At 51.3% G+C, this 23,766-nt stretch overlaps 1 protein-coding gene and 2 long non-coding RNA genes across 15 annotated transcripts in view; 2 read left to right on the top strand and 1 right to left on the bottom strand.

Annotated features, from left to right (window-relative positions):
- Positions 1–19,865, bottom strand: part of Clmn (calmin) — a 103,768-nt gene extending 83,903 nt beyond the window's left edge. For 3 of the 13 annotated variants that reach the window (XR_013044477.1, XR_013044478.1, XM_006997030.4), the window contains exon 1: positions 19,616–19,863. Coding sequence is in view for 6 of the 13 variants with exons in the window: in XM_006997030.4 (XP_006997092.1) it covers positions 19,616–19,697 (82 nt within the window). In the remaining 7 variants the exon portion in view is untranslated. Of the gene's footprint in view, positions 1–16,392; positions 16,771–18,279; positions 18,530–19,615 lie in introns of those variants that run through there. The other 10 variants (XR_006063599.2, XR_006063598.2, XR_013044480.1 and 7 more) reach the window with 9 other exon arrangements.
- On the top strand, positions 16,784–18,007 carry LOC143268484 (uncharacterized). Its single transcript, XR_013044481.1, has 2 exons — positions 16,784–17,000; positions 17,420–18,007. It is a non-coding gene; the product is annotated as an uncharacterized LOC143268484 (long non-coding RNA).
- On the top strand, positions 19,829–22,237 carry LOC121822466 (uncharacterized). The gene is made up of 2 exons (XR_013044482.1): positions 19,829–21,289; positions 21,525–22,237. It is a non-coding gene; the product is annotated as an uncharacterized LOC121822466 (long non-coding RNA).
- Positions 22,238–23,766: the final 1,529 nt, after the last annotated feature.

A 23,766-nucleotide genomic window follows, 5' to 3' on the forward strand; every position in this document is an offset into this window, starting at 1 on the left:
AGGGGAGGGAGGGGCTGAGAAGGCCATGTTCTGGCGACTGCTCCCTTGGATCTGATTCCCAGGCTTGATGGGGTAAGAGGTCAGGGTTTTTTATTGCAGAATGAAAATAGTGTTCAAGGCCAGAAACCTACTCCCCAAAGGCGGCAAATGGAAACCCCAACTTTGAAATCCACCTCAGGGCTGGGTGAGATGGCGAGAAGGTAAAGGCACTTGCCTGGCAACCTGAGCGAGAACCCTATAACACACACGGTAAAGTGAGAGAGAGCAGACTCCTGTAAGTTGTCCTCTGACCTCCACCAGGGCAGTGGGACATGTGCACACCACCCTGGCCCCTGCCACACACAGAAAATCAATAAAATGGAATAAAAAAAAATCTGCCCCCAAATGTTGAGCAAGATCCCGGGCCATCACTTTTCTCAGAACCTACCCTGAGAAAATACTACCTCATAACAAGTTAGCCTTTCAGGACAAGCCTCACGGAGGGGGGTGGGGGCAGCTCTGTTTGGAAACAGGCCTATGTGTCCCCAGGAAGGTGAAGCAAGTTGCAGCCCACTGCTCAGCAGGGCCTGGTGTGCACACTCCATAGATGCTGCTGGGCCAGCTCCAGGCCAGCTTGGACCAGCCAGTCCCCAACAGGCAGATAAGAACAGAGTCAGCCAAGGCAGTGATAAGAGCCTAGGTGACTGCCAAGAGCACTGTGGGCTTCGTCTCCCACCAGAGGCCAGGAAGGGCCACCCAACACTGCTGTGGGGTATTCTGATCCCACTCTGACACTTCTGAGACTGCCAATAAAGTTTACGTTGAATCAGAGGGCGGAGCTAGTTACTAGCTGACCAAAATTAGCCATGGAGGTTTTGGAGACCTGCAAAGGATGCCAGCAAGACACCAATGAGACACAGGGAGTCGGACACACAGAATGAAAGAAAGGTAAAAAGCCACATGGTAAAATGCGGATTAATAAAAGTTAATTTAAGTTATAAGAGCTAGTGGGACAAGGCTAAGCTAAGGCTGAGCTTTCATAATTAATAATAAGTCTCCGTGTCGTTATTTGCAAGCTGGCTGTCCCTGTGAGAAACTTCTACTACATACATATGTCTAAGAAGACACCAGACAAGGCGGATGGCAATCTTATACAGTGCAGCAATGGGTACCTGTGAGATCCCATAACTGGCAGGTCTGTGAGAAAGAGCAGATGGGATGATGGAATAGGAACAGGAGAAGACAAAGCTGGTGGCCCAGGAAAGTGGCTACGTAGCCCGATAGCCACGTAAAAACAAGAGCCGTGGTATACACATGTATAGATGAACAAAATAGGTAACTCCCCTGCACGCTGCACAGCTCTACACCTACCACGTGCTGTCTCGGGCTGGTGCAGCTCTCCAGCAGGCCCAGGGAGGTGAGTGCCTGGGGAGACCCAGGGACCAGCCCTCAAACCAGAGCTGGCTCCCATGTGCGGCTGGTCATGAGTAAAGACTTCGATTTAAGACAGGACAGCACTGTCCCTTCCCTCTGTCCATCCCCTCACACCCCGATCACCAGGCAGCCCCACTCCGGTGAACCCTTCAGGCAACCTTTTAACTCTTTAGCCTTATGTTCAAGCCCTGGCTGGCTCCACTGGCTGGCCCACAGACAGATGGAGGGGATCTATGGCCACCAAGGTAAAAGTCTAGAGTTCTCAAACCCTTTGCATAACCGCCAAGATTTCCTTGTGGCAGCTGGGTAGTCAAATCTAGACCTACACATACATACACCCCGCCTCCAGATTAGGTCGGCTGGCAGCACCCACCTGACTTTGCCAACTGGACCATTGATGGAGGGGTGTGGCTCATTTGACTCAGGAGCACATTATCCCCTATGGATTTGGTTAAAGAAATAGTATGACTTTGGGAATGACGCCAAACATATATGCTAGGGCTAGGAAGACAGCCCAGTCAAAGTGCTCCTGTAAAAGGCATGAGGACCTGAGTTCAGATGCCTAAAACCCACGTATAAAGCAGGGTGTGGGAGTGTACACCTCTAATCTGAGTGCTAGGAGACAGAAACAGGTGGATCTCTGGAGCTTTCCGGGCAGTTGGCCTAGATGAATCAGTGAACTCTATGTCACAGGGAGAGACTCTGCCTCAAAAAATAAGGTGGAGAATAATTGGGGAAGACATCAACCTCTGCCCCCCCCCCCACATACGCATGCACGCACATACACACGAACACGTACACACCTATACACCACACACACACAAAGAGAAATGCTTTGTGTCATGAGGGTGACAAATGTCAGCCAGAGAACACTGGACAGGGGTGAAGCTGTGAGGACCTGCCCCCAAGTGTGGGGACTGCATGTGTACCCTTTCACAATGTCTCTGTGTAGGAAGGGCAGCATCCACCAAGTTTATAGACAGAGTCACGCTCCATCAAGAGTGGCAGTTGATGCCAGAGCAGGAAAATGTCTCTCCTCTGGTGGCATTAGAGGTCAGACGGGACAGCATCAGGGATAATCAGGGGAGTAACTCAGGAGGGCCTTCTGGGCACCGCACCTCAGGCAAGGAGGCAGAGAGACAGGAGCACCTTGGCCCAGTGTCCTCTGCAATCCCAGCTGGCTCTCCACACGAAAGATACCAGGGCAGGAAACTGCATGGCATGGGTACCTTTCTTGATGCCGCTTCCTAAACTGGACAACACACCAGCCATTTCAGTCATTAGTGTGATGGTTAATATTGTCAATTTGCCAGGACCCAGATCTAGGAGCCAAGCCTCTGGCATGTCCATGAGGAGCATCTAAAATGGGTTAAGGTGGAAGACCCGCCCTGAATGTAGGCAATGCCACTCCATGGCTTTGGTCTTGGGCTGATTAAAAAAAAAAAAGAAGAAGAAAGGGATTTCTCTCTGCTTCCTGGCTAGGGATGCCATGTGATCCGCTGCCTCCTGCTTCTGCCACCACGCCTTCCCTACCGTGATGGGCTATACCCCCAAACCGTGAGCCAAAAACAGACCTCCCTTCCTTCCGCTGATTTTCTCAGGTATGCCGTCATAGCCGTGAGGAAAGCAAAGGGTACAACCAGAGAGGACAAGCACTCCAGAGAGTTCAAGTGACAGGAGCACGGATTCAGTGCAACACTGTTCCATCTTACATGAGGGATCGGAAACCAGGAACACAGCCCCGCCCCCTCGGTGCTCAGGCCTGGCGGTCCTGCTTAGCCTAGTCCTGCTGGACCCATTACCACACCATGATGGTGCCCCTATGTGGGCAGTGCAGCTCTGGCCCACCAGAGTACACCGGAGAAGCTGAGGTCCAGACAGGAACTTCAAGTCAATGCCAACAGCTTGCCACTCACAGACCCAAACCCAGTCTCAGCGGGGGACAGGTGGGGCTTCGCGGAGAAAGTACAGGCTTCTGAGGTGCTCCTACAGTCAGATTGGGAGCCTGCCATGAGTGAGTCCACGATGCCATGAACCTTGAACCAGAATTCAAAGAGCCTCCATTTCCCTTATGAAAACCAGAGGTGACTCCCATGCTCAGATAGTTACTGGAGAATCAAATATAAAACTCCCCACGGTGTTCCTGTCACACAGATGCTCAGTGATGCCAACAGCCATGTGGTGGCAATTGTGCCATCAACGTCAACTTCACTTTCCCCATCGTGGCAGTCACCCGTAACCCGGTCCCTGGCAGATATGCCTTCCCATCTAGGGGACAGATCTGCCTAGAATGAAGGAGATGGGCATTGGGAAGAGGACATGACCTTTGGAGTAATCTCTGTACCCCAAAACACTAAGCTATCCCAGTTCTATAGGAACACATCTAGACTATTCTGTTTTCTGTGTGTCCATGGCTGGGAAGGCTTCTCCTAGCAGAGGCTACTTGGAAGGAAGTGGATCCCAGACCTTTGAGTGCACAGATAATGGCCAGAACCCGGGGCCATTGCTTTGATAGGTGGAAGTCCAGTGCCTCTGCCTCGGCTTCTGGGGCATGGTAAGACAGGACTCCACAACTACACTCCCAAGGCAGCCTTAAGGTCTGGTCCATGAGCCTCACTGCCACCAGCTTTAGCCACAGAGAAGCAGATTCCCTTCCTTCTAGCAACTTCCATCCACTCTTCCCATTTCAACGTAAGAATACCTGACACAGGGCCCTAGTTCAGGACCCTACAGTCATGACTATGGCTGCCACTGCTATTGCATATCTCAGAAGGGTCAGGTCCTTTTCTACCCTCCTCTATGGCCCCCGAGAGTGCTGTGACTTGACCGACATGTGTGTTCTAATAAATAGTCAACTCAAGTACCAGAAGGACTCTAGCCAGGTTGACTGGAAAACAGTCCGTGTTTTGAAAAACAAATAAAAATTGCAGCACGCGCACCTGATGCATTAAGTCATTTTCCATGGTGTCATCCAATGGGTCATCATTATCATGTCCCTATCTTGGAGAGCACTGGGTTATAATGGACACGATTCATGGCAGCTGTGACATCATCTGTTGACTTACCAGGGACCTCAAAGCTGGACCGTCACATCAAAGAGCCTTTTGAATGAGAGGCACAAGAATGTAACTCCCCTTCATGTGAGCTCTCAAGTGGGTGGTCCCGTTTTCTGCTGGGATGCTCAAGGGGGATTCTGATGGCAATACGACTGCTGTTTTGTAGACTCGGTTAAGGACACTAAACCTCCTGCATGTCCCTCTCGGAAGCCCTCTCTGTTCTGGAGCCAGGACACCCCCATCAGGACTTGTACATGAAGGAATGCTGGCCTCCGGCCAGGCAAATGGCTGCAGGAGAGACAGGGGCCAAAAGTCCACAGCCTTACTCATAAGCTCTACAAGCGCATCCTCACATTCTCTTTGTCCCGAGCTGGCCACCTGGCCACCTCCTGCTCTCGGGAGCACTCTCCTATGCACACATCTGACCATCCCACAGCCCTTTATTCACTAGGCAGCCACCTCTGCCCACGCCCACCTGACATAGGGGCCTGTCACAGGGCACCTTCCCCAGCCTTCAGCCCCAGGATCACTTCCACCCACAGATGACTTAGGCCTCAATGACACACTTGGTGCTTGTCAACACTCAACCACATGGCCCGAATCTGAGGTGATGCAGCACAAACCTCAAACAAACACTGCCTAAGTGAGTCAGTCACTCGCCTCATCCAGCTGAGCTCCCGTGAAAACACTGACCACGACACCGAAAGAAAGGAAGAAACACCCCTTTATTTTTGCATGCATATGGATCTATGTATGTGGACGTGTGGACATGTTCATATGGGTGCAGGCGAGTATGTGCATGCGTGCATGCATGCATGTGTGTGTGTGTGCGCGTGCATGCGTATGTGCGTGCATGTGTGTGTGTGTGTGTGTGTGTGTGTGTGTGTGTGTGTGTATGTGTGTGTGTAGGCAAAGCCAATCTCAGGTGTTCCTCAAATGGCTCGACAGACAGACAGATAGGATCTCTCACTGCCCCGGGAGCTGGCCAACTAGGCTCAGCTAGCTAGCCAACGAGCCCTATAGATCCAACAGTCTCTGCCTCTCCAATGCTGGGATTACAGGCATGCTGGACCACGCTCAGCTTTTCGTTTTTAAAGTGTGGTTTCTGGGGACCGAACTCAGGCCCTTTGTAAGGATCTTGCCCACTAAGCTTCTCCCCAGCTCCCACCGCCACGCGCACTTTATTTTAAATCAAGGAACAAATGTTGACTCAAAGGTCTAGTGACTTCACTGCATCCCCTCACAGCCCCAGGTGGACACCAAGCTGCTAATATCACACACCACAGACAGACGAGACCAGCCCACTACAAGGGCAGGTACTTTGGCTAAAATTGTGCAGTTATCACAGGGAAGAAACTCAGACCCTGGGCTATCTTCAAGCCCTACTCTTCCCACTCAGCAGGCACAGGCTGGCCTCCCTGGCTTGTTTTGTTGTTGCTGGGTTTGTTTTAATTCCCGCCCCCCCCGCCCCCCGCCCCCCCCTTGAGCAACCCTGCAAAATGAAAGGCCTCATCCGAGCACTACTGAAGGACCACACATCGATTTGTTCTTTCCTGGCTCTCCTCCTTGCAGCTGGCCCGAACCCCTCAAGCATCCAGCAAACGAGTTAAGGTCAGCCTGGCAACATCTGGTGACGGCCAGGCAGTTAAGCTATCATCTCACCAGAAGCAAAGATTGCTTTAAAAAAAAGCTTGGCGCCTGAAAGCCTATGGCTTCGGGCTGGGGCAGATTTATAAAAGTGTGCAGGGTGTCAACACCCACTAACGTAGAACTAAGACAAGGTTCCACTGGCAACATGCTTTTAGACCCCCCTGAGCCCAGGCTCCCTGTTAAAGCAGCAACCAGCTTATGCTACTGTCCAATCAAAACTTTGCCTGCCAAGCTGGGTGGGGCTTGCAGCCCATTGGTGGGTGAGTGAAGCCTTGGGAAGGGAGGACCCAAGTGCTCAGCTTCTGCAGCTGCAACTGACTCAGTCCCTGACTCCCAGGCCTTGGGACACCAGCCACAGGTGAACTAGAGTATGGCTGAAGAAACAGCCATGAAAAGTGGCCAACACACTCCCGGCAATCCCGGCAGTTCCCACTGGCAACCCATATTCAGCAGCAGCCTGCAAACCCATCAAAACGGAACACGACCAATAGGCATTATAGGCATTGCCAGAAGTTGAGTCTCCAGAGTGAGGGAGACCAGAGCACTTGCTTGCCAAGGTTCCAGCCAGCTGCCATGGCTCTCGATATAGCAATGCAACATTGCTATCTACAAAGTTCATATTCAAGAACCGTGTAGTCAGGTTACCCAAATAAATAACTCTCATAATGACTTATGTTTACGATTGTTGTGCCACTTTCATAGCTGGGCAGACTCTGGGATGCATGTGGCCTTTGGGCCACAGGTGGAACATGCCTGCAGGCCCTTTGCCTCCAGGACTCACACAATCACCATGGCTCTGGAGGCAGGTACGTATGTTCGCACGAGGCTTCCCACTTCATATGAGGTGTCTGGAGAACAAAGACACCATCTGAAGAACTTCCTGCAAACCACCAGAGCTGGGGTTCCAGCCCACCAAGTGGGCTGCCTCTTGAGGTCTCCCACCATCCTTGGCAGCACCAACCCCTAGTGTGGGAGGGCAGGCTTCAACTCTACAATAGTTCCTGCAAATTAAAAATGCCATAGATAAAATACAGAATTAGAAGTGGACGAAATCTCCCGGAATACAGAGCAAGAAGCAAAGGGATATTAAATAGAAAAGATAAGAAAATTAAAGATGAAAGGCTCTCTGGGCTGCTATCTAAATAGAGTTCTGGAAGGTCAATGAAAACCAAAGAACAGACATCATAATAGTGTAATCAGAGAGAATGTTCCAGAACTGAAGGACCATCTCATATGGGAAGGATTCAGTAAATATTCAAGGTAATAGACAAAATGAAGCCAGCATCAAGGTGAGGCCCTTAAGACTCAGGGCACTGGGGACAGAGAAGACCCAGAAAGCTTCCAGAGAGAGATAATAGCTTGTCCACGTGGTTCACACATGGCTTCACACCTCCTGGCGGCAGCCCTAGGAGCTCTTCAGTGCCCCGGAGGAAGGGACTGCTAATCTTGAACATGATGCTCCGCTAAGGTAGCAATCAAGAACTAGAAGAGAGAAAACCCATTTTCCAGGTCAAACGTCTCAAACAACATACCACCCCGATACCCATTCTCAGCAAGGATGTGTGCCCGTATCCAAAAATTAACACCACCAGAAGACGGGAAGCAGGAGAGAGGTGAAGCGAAGCATGGGTGATGCTGACTGACAGCCTAGGTGACAGGCAGGTCCCACGTGTTTAGGGCAATAAGTCCAGACTAGAGTAGGCTGAGGACCAGGATTTACTGAAGAAGTCAGGGCTGAGAGACAGAATTCACCTGGTGTCCCAAACAGGCAAAGGAGCCATCTCGAGCAGGAAGACTTTGGGGACAAACACATAAGCCCTTAAGTTAGCAACCAGATCAACAACATGGGTAAGTCCAAACTCCCAAGAAAACAAAAGGCAGAACAGGAGGGGACAGGTTGGCCACACCTTCCAACGGACTAAGCTTTGAGCAGCAGACCTAGTGTAACAAGAGATCCCCACCCCCCAAATAGTGATGGAACTAGATCAGGAAGTAGGGGTGGTGTTGAAGGTCAAGGAGGAAAGGGAAGCGGCATCCTTACATTTCTTAGGAATCAGAGTATAAAACTGAAGGAATTGCGATGAAGACATGCAAGCGTCTGATTCAGTGATACAGTGAGATAGCAAAGTCATCAGCTAAAAAAAGCATCGAAGGAAGCCTGCAGGGAAAGGACAATAGGGGGATCTGAGAGGGAAGGAGGGGGTGAAGATGAAGACAGGACCTCACTGATGTTCAAATAGGCAAGAGACCCAGGATTATTATCCCCTTCGCCAAGCATCAATAGGCTCATACTCAGGTCTGCCAGAGCCCAGGGTCTGGATTCCCCCTTTCAGTGGGATGGATCCAAGGGCCGCAGTACCGACCTGGCCATCTCAGCTGTGACCCTGATCTGATCCCCTCTGCTCTTCTCCACTTCCTAGCCCATTCATCCTACACAGTGTGACAGGCAGCTCCTGGGACATATGCTCCTGAGAACCCGTGTGAGAACATCACCAGGGCAACAGCCCAAGGCCCTCTGCTTTGATTTGGAAAGTGTGTGGGTTTGTTTCAGATCAGAATCCAGTGCAGATTAGACAGGCTTTCCCTGTCTAAAACACTGGGCCTCAGTGTATGTGTCTGTACAGTGCAGGCATACCACCAACCTCAGAGGGTGACATCAGAATGAAATGATGTAACATAAACAGAGACACTGACAGCTTTATAATCTGTCATCACCGTCACACAACCCAGGATAAAGAGTGAAGGGCAGTTCCCATGGCCACCTCTAGTCATGCCATCATTCCGGTTATAGGAATCATACTCCAACTTCTTGAACAGGGAGCCCTGTCCCTGTACTTCTCAGCTGCCCCTGGGATCACCAGTCAGGAACTATGGACCGAGAACTTGGCCTTTGTCTTTAAAGTTAGAGTTACCATTGCCTAAGTGACAATGAGCATTGTTGGATTCCCAAGAGCCAGGTGACAAGCCTGCCTGAGGCGGTGACTTCTTGCCCAGTATCGTTTGCCATTCAATCAGCTGGCCCTTGATACCTGGCCGGGTCTCCATGCTTCCTCCCAACGCCCAGCCCCTGCCTCCTCTTAGAGCCTCTGTTCTAACTTCATCTTTTCAGACTTCACTCAGATTCCAGATTCCAGCATTCAAGAGCCTGGCAGCCAACATTCATGGTCTTGCTGGGCCTCGATTTCAGGTACAGATAGGCAGCACCACCACAGGGCACAGCATCCTGCAGTGATGGTCGCTCCCCAAATCCCCTTTTTCACAGAGCAAATCACTGAAACGAATAAAACCACCAGTTCTGATTTCATTCTGTTGCTGTGACAAATGCCATGAGTCAAGGTAACTGGGGAGAGAAAAGTGTTGCTTTGCCGGTCGGTGGTGGCGCATGCCTTTAATTCTAGCACTGGGGAGGCAGAGACAGGCAGATCTCTGAGTTCGAGGTCAGCCTAGGCTACAGAGTGAGTTCTAGGACAGGCACAAAGCTACACAGAGAAACTTCTGTCTCGAAAAACAACAACGACAAAGAAAGAAAGAAAAAGAAAGAAAGGAAGAAAGAAAGAAAGAAAGAAAGAAAGAAAGAAAGAAAGAAAGAAAGAAAGAAAGAGAGGAAGGGAGGAAGGGAGGAAGAGAGAGAAAGAAAGAAAGAAAGAAAGAAAGAAAGAAAGAAAGAAAGAAAGAAAGAAAGAAAGAAAGAAAGAAAGAAAGAAAGAAAAGAAAGAGAAAGAAAGAGAGAGAGAAAGAAAGAAAGGAAGGAAGGAAGGAAGGAAGGAAGGAAGGAAGGAAGGAAGGAAGGAAGGAAGGAAGGAAGGAAGGAAGGAAGGAAGAAAGAAAGAAAGAAAGAAGAAAAGTGTTGCTTTGGCTTATATTTCCAGGTCATAGTCCATCATTAAGGAAAGGCGGGAAGCCAGACAGAAATTTGAAGCAAAAACCATGGGGGAATGCTGCTAGCTCACTCACCCCAGCTCATGCTTACCGAGCTTTCTTACACTGCCCAGGACCACCTTGCCTAGGGATGGTGCTGCCCACAGTGGGCTGGGCCTCCGACATCAATTACAGGGTTAAGATAATTCCCCAGAGACTTGCCCACTGGCCACTCTGATCTATGCAATTCCTCCATGGAAGCTTTCCTCTCAGATGACCCTAGGCTATGTCAAGTTGACAAAGCTAATTAGGACACCACCCCACACACAACCTGCATGGAACATCAAACATATTACAACAGAGCCCCAAGCTGTCTTCTGGAACTCTGGTTAGACAGTTCCTAGGTCACCCTGACAACAAAACAGCTCACCCAAAACATGGAGCTTTTCTGGGATCCTGTCATCTCCACAGACACCATCCCTGCTCTAGCAAACAGTATAGAGACAAAAGCAAAGAGTGCCTAACAATGATCACGACCAGGACCATAAACTCTCCATGGAGACGACAGTAGGATCAGAGCAACAAGGCCATATAGCTGACCACGTGCTCTTTCCAGGAAGGGAGGAGGTGTGGAGATGGGAGGTAACCTTGGGAATACTCATGTGGCCATTCAGATAGGTTTCCACACAAGACGAGATCAAGATGCCATTTTCTGGGAATGGAAGTCCCTCATAATTTACATATCTAAACTGGAACTTTTTAAGTTAGTGTATATTAATTGCATTTTTAAAAAAAAGATGGGTTACATTTTATTTCTATACATGTCTATCAGGTATTTGGATCATATTCATCCCTATTATATACCCTCTCTTGTCCTCGCTCTTCTTCATCCTGCTGGTTATCGTCCTCTTCCCAAAAAGTCTCCCTCCTACTTCCATAGTTTGTGTGTGTGTGTGTGTGTGTGTGTGTGTGTGTGAGAGAGAGAGAGAGAGAGAGAGAGAGAGAGAGAGAACATATTATAAAATATAGATTCCACAGATGAGAAAAAACATTCAGTGTTCACTTTTCTAAGTCAGACGGTCTTCGTCCAACATGGTGACTTCCAGTTATAACAGTTTTTCTACAGATTTGGTATTTCACTCTGGAAGAGAGTGGACACCCAAACACTGAAGTCCATTTTATCCAGGGAAGGAGCTTTTCCCTGGGGACAAGAGTGTCTGGTAGAGGACAGACATGTCCAGAGAGTAAGGTGGCAGGACTGAATCCGGCCTGGGGGCCCTGAGGGCAGCAAACCACGGGTCATACAGGGTGCACAGTGGCAGAGAAGCCGGTGTGGCCAAAGTAGGTGTGACTCTAGGGCCAGGACTGGCCTAACCTAGGTGACGAAGTGGATAATGTCACCTAAATTCAGTTTCTTCCCCCTACCAAGCCAGAAGGTTGCCTCTGAGCGCCTCTCTACCTGCTGCCCCAGATCCTAACCAGAGTGCTCGGAGCTCTGCCTTTGAAGTATGTCATGGTGTAGAGGATTAAAAATAGTCTAAAAAGAGAGAGGAATATAAAGCGGCAAAGGCTCCAGCTGCATGAGAACCTCTCCCCTCCCCTCCCCCCTCCCCCACCCACCCCCCAAAAGAGGAAAGCAGGAGTTGGGTGTGATGTCACTGGGCCTCTATCAAATTCTACCAAAGCTCTGCAGGAGCTGAAGCAGCTTTTGACCAGGGCTTCTGAAGCCCTCCTCAGCGTCTCCTCATCCTCAAGCACTCTGGGTAAAATCATCTCTAAGAAGCATCAAGTTGCGGCGTGCAAACACAAGTGGAATATCAAGTGCATGGGTTCCTCTGGGTCCACTGCCCAGCTCTCTGCCTTTGAAACACAGCTCTGGACCTGGCTTCCCGTGTGAGAACCCATTTTACAGTGGGCACAGAACCGTGCACCAGCCATGCCGTCAGCCCTGTGGTAAGAACGGACGGGAGCTTTACCTACAGTAAGCACTCCATGTGCATCTTGTTGGGAGAACTCCTTCCCTGGGGCAGATGTAAACAAATGTCTACCCTCTCCTTATGAAGTCCCAAGAACAAACCAAAGGATGACCCCAACAAAGTCTGATTTGGGGAGTCAATGACTTGATGGGCTTACTTATAGGCATGAGTGAGTGGTTGCTCACAGGAGCATGAGTGACCCCAAAGCTGCAAGATGGAGCATTTGGAATGTCAGCCTTCTACAAGAGAATGTCAACAGCCTGTCTTGGGGTCTCCTGAGACTAGTCACAGCCATTCTGATGAAGATGACAGTTGTTAAGCTTGGAGGAAGCACTCTATAACATGTCCCTATAAGTGACTCCCCCTGTCACATGCTGTGAGTTTGGCTCAAAAAAAAAAAAAAAAAAAAAAAAAGAATGAAGGAAGGAAGGGAGGAACAAAGAAAGAAAGAAAGAAAGGAAGGAAGGAAGGAAGGAAGGAAGGAAGGAAGGAAGAAAGAAAGAAAGAAAGAAAGAAAGAAAGAAAGAAAGAAAGAAAGAAAGAAGAAAAAGAAAAAAGTCCCCACTATCCTACAGGAAGTTCTCCAAGTTGCCATGGTACTGACAGGAAGTCTTCAACTCATGCCAATGCTGGACATAAGCTCACTACTTTTGTCTCCCCAGGAAGGCTAGATACCTCACACACAGGATCTGCTGCCCTGGATCCCTGAATGTACACCTTGCTTTGGAAGAAAGGTGACCCCATATTCCATAGGTGTTAGCATGACATCAAAGCCTCACCCAGAACTACTTCTAGACAAAATCTGATGTGTAGCAGTGAGAAGAAGGCACGTGTGGCTAGCATGTACTTCAGATATGAGGCCTAGGACAACTTGGTGGGTCATGTCGAGGATGGAGTAAAATGTCTTGGCAAAAACATTTATCTAACAATGGTCATGACTGGCACCTAAATTGTATATACTTAACACATAGATTTCACTCTTCCCCACTGCCCCTCATGCACACACCTTTTCTCTTGAATTTCACTGTTTCTCCATTCCTCAACTTTACTCTTTTACCTGAATATATGTAAATATGTTTGGCCTTCTGGGTGCCTTCATCTTCCCTACTCAGTCATGGGTACCATCGAAATGAAAGAGTGTAGCTACATGCCAATAAAACTTTATTGATAAAACAAGCAGTGGGCCAAATGTCACCTATGGCTGAAGTCTTGGAATGCCTACTTAGCTAGGAGAAAATTAATCAGAGAGAAGCAAACATACCAACAGGGAGGAAAAACTGTCAGACTCTCCAAAGGCGGCTTCTGCTTCCTTCTATGACAGACATAATCTACCAGTTTTTTTTTTTTTTTTTAAGACACCAAGAGAAGTGAAAGGAGGTTTCTATGGGAACGGGAGTTTACTTTTAATGGCTCAGCCACCATAAAGACAATCGCTTTATTTTTCTCCTTCCCTTCAGACACAGGGTAGGCGTAACCTATGACCTGTTGGGCAGGATTTTGCCCAGGGCTCTTCTGTTCCAATAAAATATGAAATGCCACAGTGTTCTGCAGGCCAGAAGGGTACTTCATAAGAGCCAGGCTGCTTGGGGAAGAGGCACTTCCCTAAAATGGCTAATCTAGTCCCATGTTCTGCCTTGCCCAGGAGGCTATGGTGCCAGGGCAGCTTGGCTGCTCTGAGGGAGGTTAGGCCCATTGAGTGGCTGCCACCTTCCTGTGTTCAACCCACCTCAGAGGTCAGCTGCCAACTTCCCGATGGAGGGCTTGCCTCTACCTATACACACCCCATTTTCAAGATGGGTTTCTAGTTCACCTGGCCCCTGAACCCTCTTGCTCCTGGGTACACACATGTGGACAGGAGCCTCTGTTTGCTTAAATCATGGGCTGGCCACTAGACCTCCCGGCCTCATCAGTGGGGGATAAACCAAACCGAGAATGCCCACCCTTTACTCCTGAGTGACTTTTCTGTAGAAAGCCCGTGACCTGCAGTCTTTCCTGCATGGTCCCCCCTTGGAGGTGGGGGATGGAATGAGTCTCTGGCACTTGAATGTGAAGGAATCCAGGACTGCAGCCAGCAGAGCCCAGCGGAGCCCAGAGCCCCACGTGGGCAGCCCACGCCCCTTGTGCCCAGGGCTAGAACGCAAATGGCTTCAGGCAGATAAACAATGCCTAGGCCCAGCCTCTCTGGACACCACCTTCCAGGAGTACCCCAGAGCTCCCAGTGAGCCAACTCTTAACTTTGCCAATGAGAAAAACGAAGAAATCGCAGGCAAACGAGATTGCCCCCTGGATCCCACAGTAAGTTAGCAACAATATCAGAACCTAGGCTCTGACCATGAGCCTCCCGGGCATGGCTGTGGCTTCCCTAACTCTACACACACACACACACACACACACACACATACAAAAAAAAAAAAAAAAAAAAAAAAAAACATCCCAAGGAAAAGCTATCCCAGACCATGACCTTTCACCTGCAAACCAGAGATGACTCAGAGCCTGGGATCTGACTGCTGTAGAACCCGAAGAGAACATCCACACCATGATTCACACCTGGGAAACATGCACATAGCCCCAGTGACCTAGCAAGGCAGCTCCCTAGGGACATAAAACTCCACATCTGATTTTCTCCTGTTTTTTTTTTGTTTTTTGTCTTTTGTTTTTTTAATGGACTCCTCCAGGGTGCGAACTGCTGAGAGCCAGGGGAGAAGAGCAGAAAGGCCCTTTCCTGGCCCCTTCCCTCTCTGGCCTGGTCCCATAGCACAGAATGTCTGGAAGATGAGCAGAGCGGAGAACAGGCTCTGGGGAGGAAGGAAGGAACTAGGGGTGCGGAGGCTGGTGTGGCACCCCCAGCAGACCACAGATGGCCTCAAATACCAGCCCATGCCAACCCAGCCCGTTTCTCATCGGGCATCCATAGACCATGATACTACTGCTAGTCCAGGGATGGACCAGGTAGCTACCCAGGTTGTGGGATGCAGTCCTCCATGGAGAGCATGACCACTATCATCTTAGAGTATCATGGCGACACTTCACAAGACAGCCTTCCCCTTCTGGCACCCCTGCGACGCCAGCCACACACCCCCTTCTCCATGCTCCCGTGCCCCAGTCCCAATCACACATGGTTTCGGGACACGCTAAGTAAAGAGGAGCTGGAGTGGCAATTGAATAGGGGGGACTCCAGCTTTCAGGAGCTGTCACCCATGTGCGAGGACAGCTCCGTCGGGATACAGCTATGCTGGGGTGACCCACAGTCCTGTAAGTAACAGCTCACCCCTTGCTTCTGTGAATGAGCCCAGTTAAGTCACCGGCCCGCCAAGCTCGATTGGGATGGACTTGTTCCTTTGATCTGACGTTAGTGTCCCATGTGGGGTCAAGAGATACTTGTTCGTATCTTCTCAGGAAAAGCCAACACCAGGGTCCCCACTGCTACTACCAGGTCAGGAAGCTCTTGCCTTAGTCCCTGAACTCACAGGAGCGGTTAGTAAGGACACAGTGGGGTGTCTGGATGGTGGGTGGATTAGAGGAAGCAAAGCTAGGCCAAAGCCTAAAAAAAAGCCATTGAGAAGCCCTACCAAGCTCAGAAGAGCCTGCATCTGGGCCCCGGCCAGTGACAGAGATGGGGATAGCAACATCATAGACAAGCAGGGATCCTTCTGGAACACACAAGCGATGCCCCAGAGAGGACAAAACAGTCCAAGTGAAGTTTATGGTCAGCCTTCAAAGTCCAAATTCAAAGCCCCTCTCGGGGCCCTCTCAGCCACCACCACGAGGTTAGCGACCTCTTACTCATGTGCTTATACCCATGGGATGCCTGCCCTCAGCCTCGCCTGGGTTCAAATACCAGCCAAATTTGCAAGTCCCAGGACCTTGAGGGGGTTCTGACTGAGGGCGGGGATGTCCGTCAGGGAGGCCAGCCAGCGGGGCCCAGGCAGTGGCAGTGATGCTCCCGAGCGCCCCTCCTCAGAGGAGGGATGGGACAGCCTGATGTCTGTCCCATCCACCTTACCGAGCCCCCTCTAAGAGCTATGTCCAAGCCAAGCTGTTCTAGAAAAAATGAGGAGATACATGGTAGCATCAAGACTTTAAGGTTCCAGACAGCAGGAGGGGGGTCACAAAACAGAGATGACCTCCACACAGCCGTATCAGACCACGGAGCCCTGTCTGTGCTGATGCCTGAGATGGTGTCCTACAAGGTTCGATGTGCCTTGTCCACATTGGCCCAGAGAACACAGAAAGCCTGTAGACTGGGGGACACTGACAGGCTCCTAATGAACAGGAGCCCTCCCAAGCCCTGACTCAACTGCCCTTGTCCAGGGTGGGCCACGCAACTGAAGTAAAGAGGAGAGGACAACCAAGCTACATTGTCCTCAGGACGCTGGGGGCCTCCAGGGGACAGTCTGCGGAGAACCAAGGCCTGGAGCAGGCACCTGGCCACCTCTCACCTCCATGCCACCCCTCATGGCTCTCAGGACAAGTGGGATCAGCAGGCCAACGAATGGGACATCCTCCCATGTGTCTGTCATTTTCTCCTCTGTGAAAAGGTCAACAGCCTGAGCCACCCCCACTTCCTCGCAGGGACCCTGGTAAGGTTTCACAGGCAGTCTGTGCCCAGGGATACCACGCTGCCCCCAAACAGCCTTGGTGACAAACACCTCGATGGCCATCGTGTGCTCCTATCTGACAGCCTCATCTGCTAGGTGACTGATGATGGAGGAAAGGCCCCCTGAGGGAGGCTGGATTTTCCACCCTCCCCATCTGGCCTCCCTCCACCCCAGTGTTCCTCTGGGGAAGGTTTTCCATATCACAATCACAGCCTAGATTCTAGAACCTCACTAGGTGGAATGCAAGGACAGAAACCACCGTGCTTCCTAATAAACACTGGGACACATGGGGAGGAAGAGGCAGCTAACCCTGAACTGTTCTCTGAAATGCAGCATCCGGGGCCTAACCTCAGCTGTCTTCATTGCGGACCTCAGAACCACCTCATGCCAGGAACAGAAGACTCCAATCAGGTCTGCTGGACCTGACAGTAGCAGCCGCCTGCACATGGGTACCAGGAGCCTCCATCCCTCTGAGTACAGACCCCAAAGTCCCACTGTCTCCAACTGTGAACCCCTAAGACACCATGGCCACCTTCACAGGGAGCAGTCACAAGCTTATATAGCAAACCCCGTGACAGGCTCTGCCAGCCATCTCCGCCCACAGCCCACCTGAGCTCAGACGAGCAAGGCCCTGAGACAGCGCCCATCTGCTCATCCAGACATATCTGGGCCCCTGGCATCTACCAGCTGGCTCAGCAGATGCTCTGAGATCAATGTAGGATGCCTTCTGGACTTGAACCTTTAGTTGAGCTGCCTAAGAACCACAGGAGCAAAAAGAGATAGGTCTCTTAGACCCCTAATACAGACAGAGAGGCCAGAGAGAAAACAGAAGATTTCTGACCTGAACTCCATTCTCACTTTGTCTTAGCAATGCCAGGCAAAGCAGGCAAGTTCCACTCAGCAACTGCACAGAACCCATGTCCACCCCAAGACATAGCTGGCTTCGTTTGTTTATAACATCCCCGAACTGCAAGCAACCCGAAGGTCCATCAGTTGAATGGAGAAAAGAATGGTGATCTACCCACACAGTGGAATAGTACTCAGTAGTCAACAGGACTGTATCTATAGAAAAGACGGCTCGGATGGGTCTCACTAGTACCAAGTTGATCAAAAAGGGCCAGATCAAGAAGACACATTGCACCATTCAACTTCAACACAGGTTCCAGAGGCAAATTGAACCTTTGGGAATTAAAAACAAAAGATCAGAATAAAGGTTACTTTGGTGGTGGGTGGGTGAGGTTGCTGCCTGGGAAGGAAGATGAGGCAACAACCATGGAGAGATCTGGGTATCAATATATAGGTAGAAATTACCTGAGTGTACCCACATCTAGAAGCATGTTGAGCTTACACTTAAAATTAGTCTACATTATACATGTGTCATACATATTACATTTGAGATATATGACCTGAAGTTTGCCTCTTAATAAACGAAGTCCATCGCTGTTCAAATTATAAACTGACATTTGCCTGAAAGTGTGGTAGGGTGGCAATCTCATGGGACGAGCTGAGACAACCTAATTATAAAGTCCTCCTAAACCCTCCAGACCCATCTCCAATCGTCTCCATGCTGTGTGGTCCCGTCCCTCTGTGTGACTTTGTGGTGCGTTCCTTTACAAGAACCGGTCTCCACACTGGGAGCTGATGCTGCAAGACGAATTAGCTGCGCCACATGGCTTTGGCTAGTACATGCTCATTAAAATGCCTAGTGATTGCCCAAGGCGCACCAACCAGATATGTCTCAGCAGAAGGTATGGCTGCCCATCCCAGACCAGATCCTGATTCTTTTCATCACAGCGGCTCCCAACCTCCTCCTGTGACACAAATCACAGCAGCTAGACAGCAAGAGAGTCCAGAGCAGAATCCCCAGTGCCCACTCCCTGAGGCGCCTGCTGGCTCCTTTTCAGGTCACCTCTGCAGACCTGCACTGTCCTTGCCAAACCTCGGCTGGAGAGGGCCACGTGAGCGCCCAGGAAACATTTTCTCAGGTGTAATGTTTAATCCAGACTCTTCCCCACCCCCAGCAGGGGCTCCCTGCCCTGCTGGCAAAGGGACACTCACAATCCTCCCGCCCTCACCTCTCTGTCCACACCTCCCAGCTGGATCCTTGCAATTTCAACCTTGAACTCTCTACACCACCACCCCGAAGCCAGTAGGGGAGGGGGCTAAAACCAGCCGCACCTGTGCACAGGTCCAGGTGGGTGAAGAGGCCGGAAGTGGACTTATGTCTAGTTCTGCAAAGCCCCCACAGGAGAAAGAGAGCTGGAAACACACTTCTACCCACAGAACTGGAGGGCAAAGACCTTTTGGGAGTTGAAGGGGTGGGTTTCTTTAGGTCCTCCCCGATCTCTCTCTCTCTCTCTCTCTCTCTCTCTCTCTCTCTCTCTCTCTCTCTCTCTCTCTCTCTCTCTCTCTCTCGTCTGTGAGTGTGTGTGTGTGTGTGTGTGTGTTTGCTACGTTTCCACAGCCAATACTTTCTTTTGAAAGATACTTCATATTCACAGGTGACAGAACCACAGAGCCCATGTCTGACACATGGGCCACCAGGAGTTTCTCCAGCTTGTCAAGTGCCTCAGGCAAGGGTTTTGGTCTCAGCTCCTCCCCAGACTGTGGACTGAGTGGGAAGGTCTAATGATCCTCAGTTCACGGGAATCCACAGCAGTGTCCCCTCCACCCAGAGCCCTGGGGAAGGACCATGTCCCTCACTCCAGGTCCCCAGCCTCATAGGTACTTCGGAAAGTACGAGCCAAGTCTAACACCGGCACACACAGTGGCACTTTCTCCTGGCCCTGACCTGGGCCACCGCCCCTGAGAGTCCACGTACAAACTTCTCCGAACTACCAGGAGCGGGAGGAGGGGGGTGAGGGTCCCCTGCTGGGAATGGGGTGCACACGTGCGCGTGCACACACACGCGTACACACACACTCACGCCCACGCACCGCCCCACCCCCTGAGCTCTGTAAGCCTGGCCCAGGCCAGCGACACCCGGCTCCGGGGCGATCGAGGGACGCGGTGGGGCCCACGCTTAGTGGAGGCGGCCCCTCAGGGGAGGCCGGGCCCGCGGTACCTTGCAGGTTCTGCACACGGATGTCGCTGATCTGGCCGATGAGCTCCTCGCGCTGGAACCAGTCCCACTCCTGAGCAGCCATGGAGCGCGCGCGGCTGGCCGGGGTGGCGGGCGGCGGGCGGCGGGCGGCGGGAGCGGGCAGCGAGCGCGGGGCCGGTGGGCGGGCGAAGGGCCGGCCCCGCCGCGGGCGGACGGGCTGGCGGGCGGGCGCGGGCGGCGGAGCGGGGCGCCCGGCGCGCGCTCACTGCCCGGCGGGGGCGGGGGCCCCGGGCGGGAGGGAAGAGGGCGGGGCGGGGCGGGAGGAGCCGGCCTCGGGACAGTCCTTTTTTTCCTCCCCCACCCTCAGGGTGGGTATTGGTTGGATTGTTTGGTCGCCAACGCACAATGATGAGGCACGGGGGTCGCAGCCCCCAGATTGTGATGTCTCGGGGTGCGGTGGACCTGGTGACGCAGGCCAGGGTGCTCCAGGAGCTGGTCCAGGATGTCTGCCCCTTCCCCATCCTGCCCCTCTGAGACCCTTCCAGTTGCAATAGGAACCCATCCTATGCCTGGATCACCTCCCTACTAAATGCAGCCAAGCCCTCCCTGCCCATTCCTGATCCCGGAGGACTATGGAAAGTGAGTGATGGGCGAAGTAGTGTAGAGATGGAGTTTCCATAGGGGCGGGAATCGAGGGTGGAAGTTATTCCTTCCTTGATTTAGATTAAAGGCCACTTCCGGTTCTGCCCAGCCGTTGGGAGAAACAACCCCCCTCCCAGGAACGGGTACCTTTGGAGTCTTGGCCACAAGAAACGTAGGGTTTTATTGAAACCCCAAGGACAGGCTGTGGCCACAGCTCAGATGGTACTCCATTTGCTTTGCGTGCCCAAAAGCCTTGGGTTTGAGCCCATGTGCAACATAAACCTGGTGTTTGCACACACCTGTAATCCCAACACTCTGGAGGGGGAGACAGGAGGAGAAGAAGTTCAAGGTCATTCACAGCTACCTGGATGAGTTCAAGGCCATCCTGGGATACCTGAGACAAAACAGTCCTTTGTGGTTCCCCCTCTGGGCCCCTGTGTCTTTAAACCTGAGAATTCTGGATCTTATCTTGTTTGGGGCTCCACTGGGCCTGTGTATCTGCAGCCAGGACTCCTTTATTGGTTAGACAGCAGAAAATCTGGGAGTTTGTCTAAGGTGAGGGATGACCTAGGGGTAGGTACCAAGTCCCAGTGTCTTGCTCCCTGTTCAAGTACCACCCCTTTCTGGATATCTAAAGCCATCCAGAAAATAGAGAATGCCATTCATATCGTGCATGCCAGGAAAGAGACAGTAGGCAGAGCTTTCTGAGCACTCAAATGTACCTAGGCCTGCTGTGGTTATCACGACCATTGAAAGCCCAGCAACTCACCAATGAGCAAGCGAAGATGGAGGTCCCAGGCCTGTGTCTCCTGAGTAAAGCGGGCCCTGAGGCGGGGATGAGAAACCTTCAAGTCATCTGTGTTTAACCCAATAACCAATGGAGATGAGGATTACAAATCAAAGGGAACTCCAGAGAGGAAGAAGCCAGTTTGGAGCAAGAAGCCAGTGTGGAGGGGAGGTCACCAAGGGTCCCTAAAGCCTGACCTTGGAGCTGAACCTAAAGGGGAGAGAGACCTGTCCCCACCCCCTGGGGGCAGGCATCAAGCCAGCCAGGTAGGCTCTGTGGAGATCATGGCGGCCTGAGGCCCCGGGTGGGACCTCCTTGTGCCTGCCTCGATTCATAATCAGGTGGTCACTTCCCACATGTTGCTGCCTCCTTCAGAGCCAGGGTTGTGTTAGCAGGCGTTGTTAACACTAGTCCCGTCAAGCAATCACACTTAAATTCGCTTTCTCTAACTGTTGTGGGCTAAAGTTGGGCTGAAAATCCTTGTCAGCTTTGCTCCTTCAGGAAATGGGTGGCCAAGAACTTGAAACGGTGTGCGGTTGAACAGGATCCACAAGGAGCAGCCATCTGTCATGAAACTGTGGTGACTATTCTTGGGAACAAAGGGGGAGGGGCCTAACACCACTGATGGAGCCCCGATTGTAAATCGGATGTTTCTTTTGGATCAAAATGGAAGAAATGTGAGGTGGTTCTCCAAGTGGCCTGGGAGCCAGAAGTGTGACACTGGCCCCTAACCCCACCTGGATAGTCACTGAATGAATAGGACTCCTTCAGGATCTCTGAGGGTTGGGGGAGCACACAAGGTCTGTCCGATCCATCCTTGTGCCATATATAGCCTCACTTGTCAATCATAGTTCTCCACTTTGATCTAATGCTGTGAGTTACTGCAGGTTCTGGTCACACCCGGTGCTTGTGGTCTGGTGTCGTTTGTCCCTCTTGGGTTCATGTTTGGAAGCCTGGTCCCAGTATGGTGATGTGAGACGCTATGAAACCGTAAGAGGTGTGGCCTAGTGAGAAGTCATAGGTCCTGATGGGAATGTTCCCCTCAGAAGAGATTAAGATCATTCTCATGGGACCCTGGCTATCCTCATCCAATCAAGTGAACTATAAAACGAACAAGTCAGCTACGGGTAGCTGAATGATAGAGTGCTTGCCTGCTGTGCACAAGGCCCTGGATTCCAACCCCAGCACCACTAAATAAAGTCCCTCCAGTTGAACTCTCTGGCTTCCTGGTTTGTGGGAGGTGTCTCCCTGTCACTCATTCCCACCACGATGTCATCACCACAATGAGATATCATTAGGGGCCTCATCACAGCCACTACCATGATGTATGTCCTTTAAGCCTTCAAGACTGAAGAAAACAAACCTCTCCCATTTGTTAGTTGTAGGAACAGGAAATGGACGGATACACACGATCACACCCAGGCCTTTGCCTGACTCGTCCCTTTTGGAACCACCCCCAGCTTTTTTTCTTGACCAGCTTATGCCCCCTTAATCACCCTCACCTCAAGAGAACCCTACTCATTTCTCCACCCCGGCATGAAGCACGGTACCTGGCACAGAGGAACGTCTCCAGGGCGTGAATGAATGGCCCTTATTGTAGGCCAGAACTTGGAAAGCAGGGGGACCGGTATGACCAACAGCTGACCCTCATGACCAGGCCCAAGCAAACTTCTGAGAAGGCTATCGAGATATGTTTGCATATCTCTCATGGCGAAGCACGTGCTGTGGAGAAGTGGGCATGTGTGCCAAGATGGGGTATGCCTTCCTCAGGCATGTCCAGCTCTCTAGAGGATAGGAACTTAGAAGGAAAACTGGGCATTTGGCCTCTCGCATGACTGCACAGTACTCTTTTAGATTTGGGGGAAAGGAAAAGTACCCTGTCTACAGGCTTGGCTTCCCGGGAGTTTCCAACACTGACTTTTCTAGATGTTTCCCAGTTCTTTCAGAGTCTTGGTCGTTGTTTAAAACTGACTTCTCCCGAAGGAAGGACTTGGAGAATTGCAGAGTTGCTGGACTGAACTTTGGACAGCACTGAATCCAGCCCAGCCTCCCCCCCCCCCCCCCCGGCCCATAACAAAGATTTCCAGCGGACCTGGCCCAGTGACCATCCTGCCCCCTGCTTCTGGGGCCTGCTGAATCCAGGCAGGAAGTTCAAATGCAAGTTCCCATCTGTGTGCCCCAGTCTACAGGACCAGCATGTGGATTCCCAAAGCAAAAGAATAAGATAACCCCATTGTTCCTGTGCGGCCCCACTGGGAGACATGGGAGGGAGCTCCACTGGAGGGAAGCTGCCCTCTCTGGGAACAGCCATTGTCCTATGTTAGCTTTTCAGTGCTGTGACAAAATACCAGAGGGAAACTTGATGGGAAGGATTGGTCTGGGCTCGTAGGTTTGGAGGTTTCACCCACCGTCATCTGGCTGTGTGGCTGAAAGCCTTAGAACCTTGCAGCAGAAGGGTGTGGTAGAAGGAAGCAACTCACATGATGGAATCTGGGGAGTGGAGGGACAGCCAGGAAGGACTTGGAGACAGCTGTGTCTTTCTAGGTCACACCCCTGATGACCCACTTCCTTCATCAGGCCTCTCTTCTCAATTCCCACCACCTCCCAAGGAGGCCATCAGATTATAAATCCATCAAGGGACCAGCTGATGGATTAGATCAGAGCCCTCAGGATCCAATCACCTCATCAGAGCCCACCAGGTGGGGACCATGCCTTTAACACACGAACCTTTGGGACACCTCCC

This window comes from Peromyscus maniculatus, chromosome 14, assembly GCF_049852395.1.
Source record: "Peromyscus maniculatus bairdii isolate BWxNUB_F1_BW_parent chromosome 14, HU_Pman_BW_mat_3.1, whole genome shotgun sequence".
Taxonomy (NCBI): Eukaryota; Metazoa; Chordata; class Mammalia; order Rodentia; family Cricetidae; genus Peromyscus; species Peromyscus maniculatus.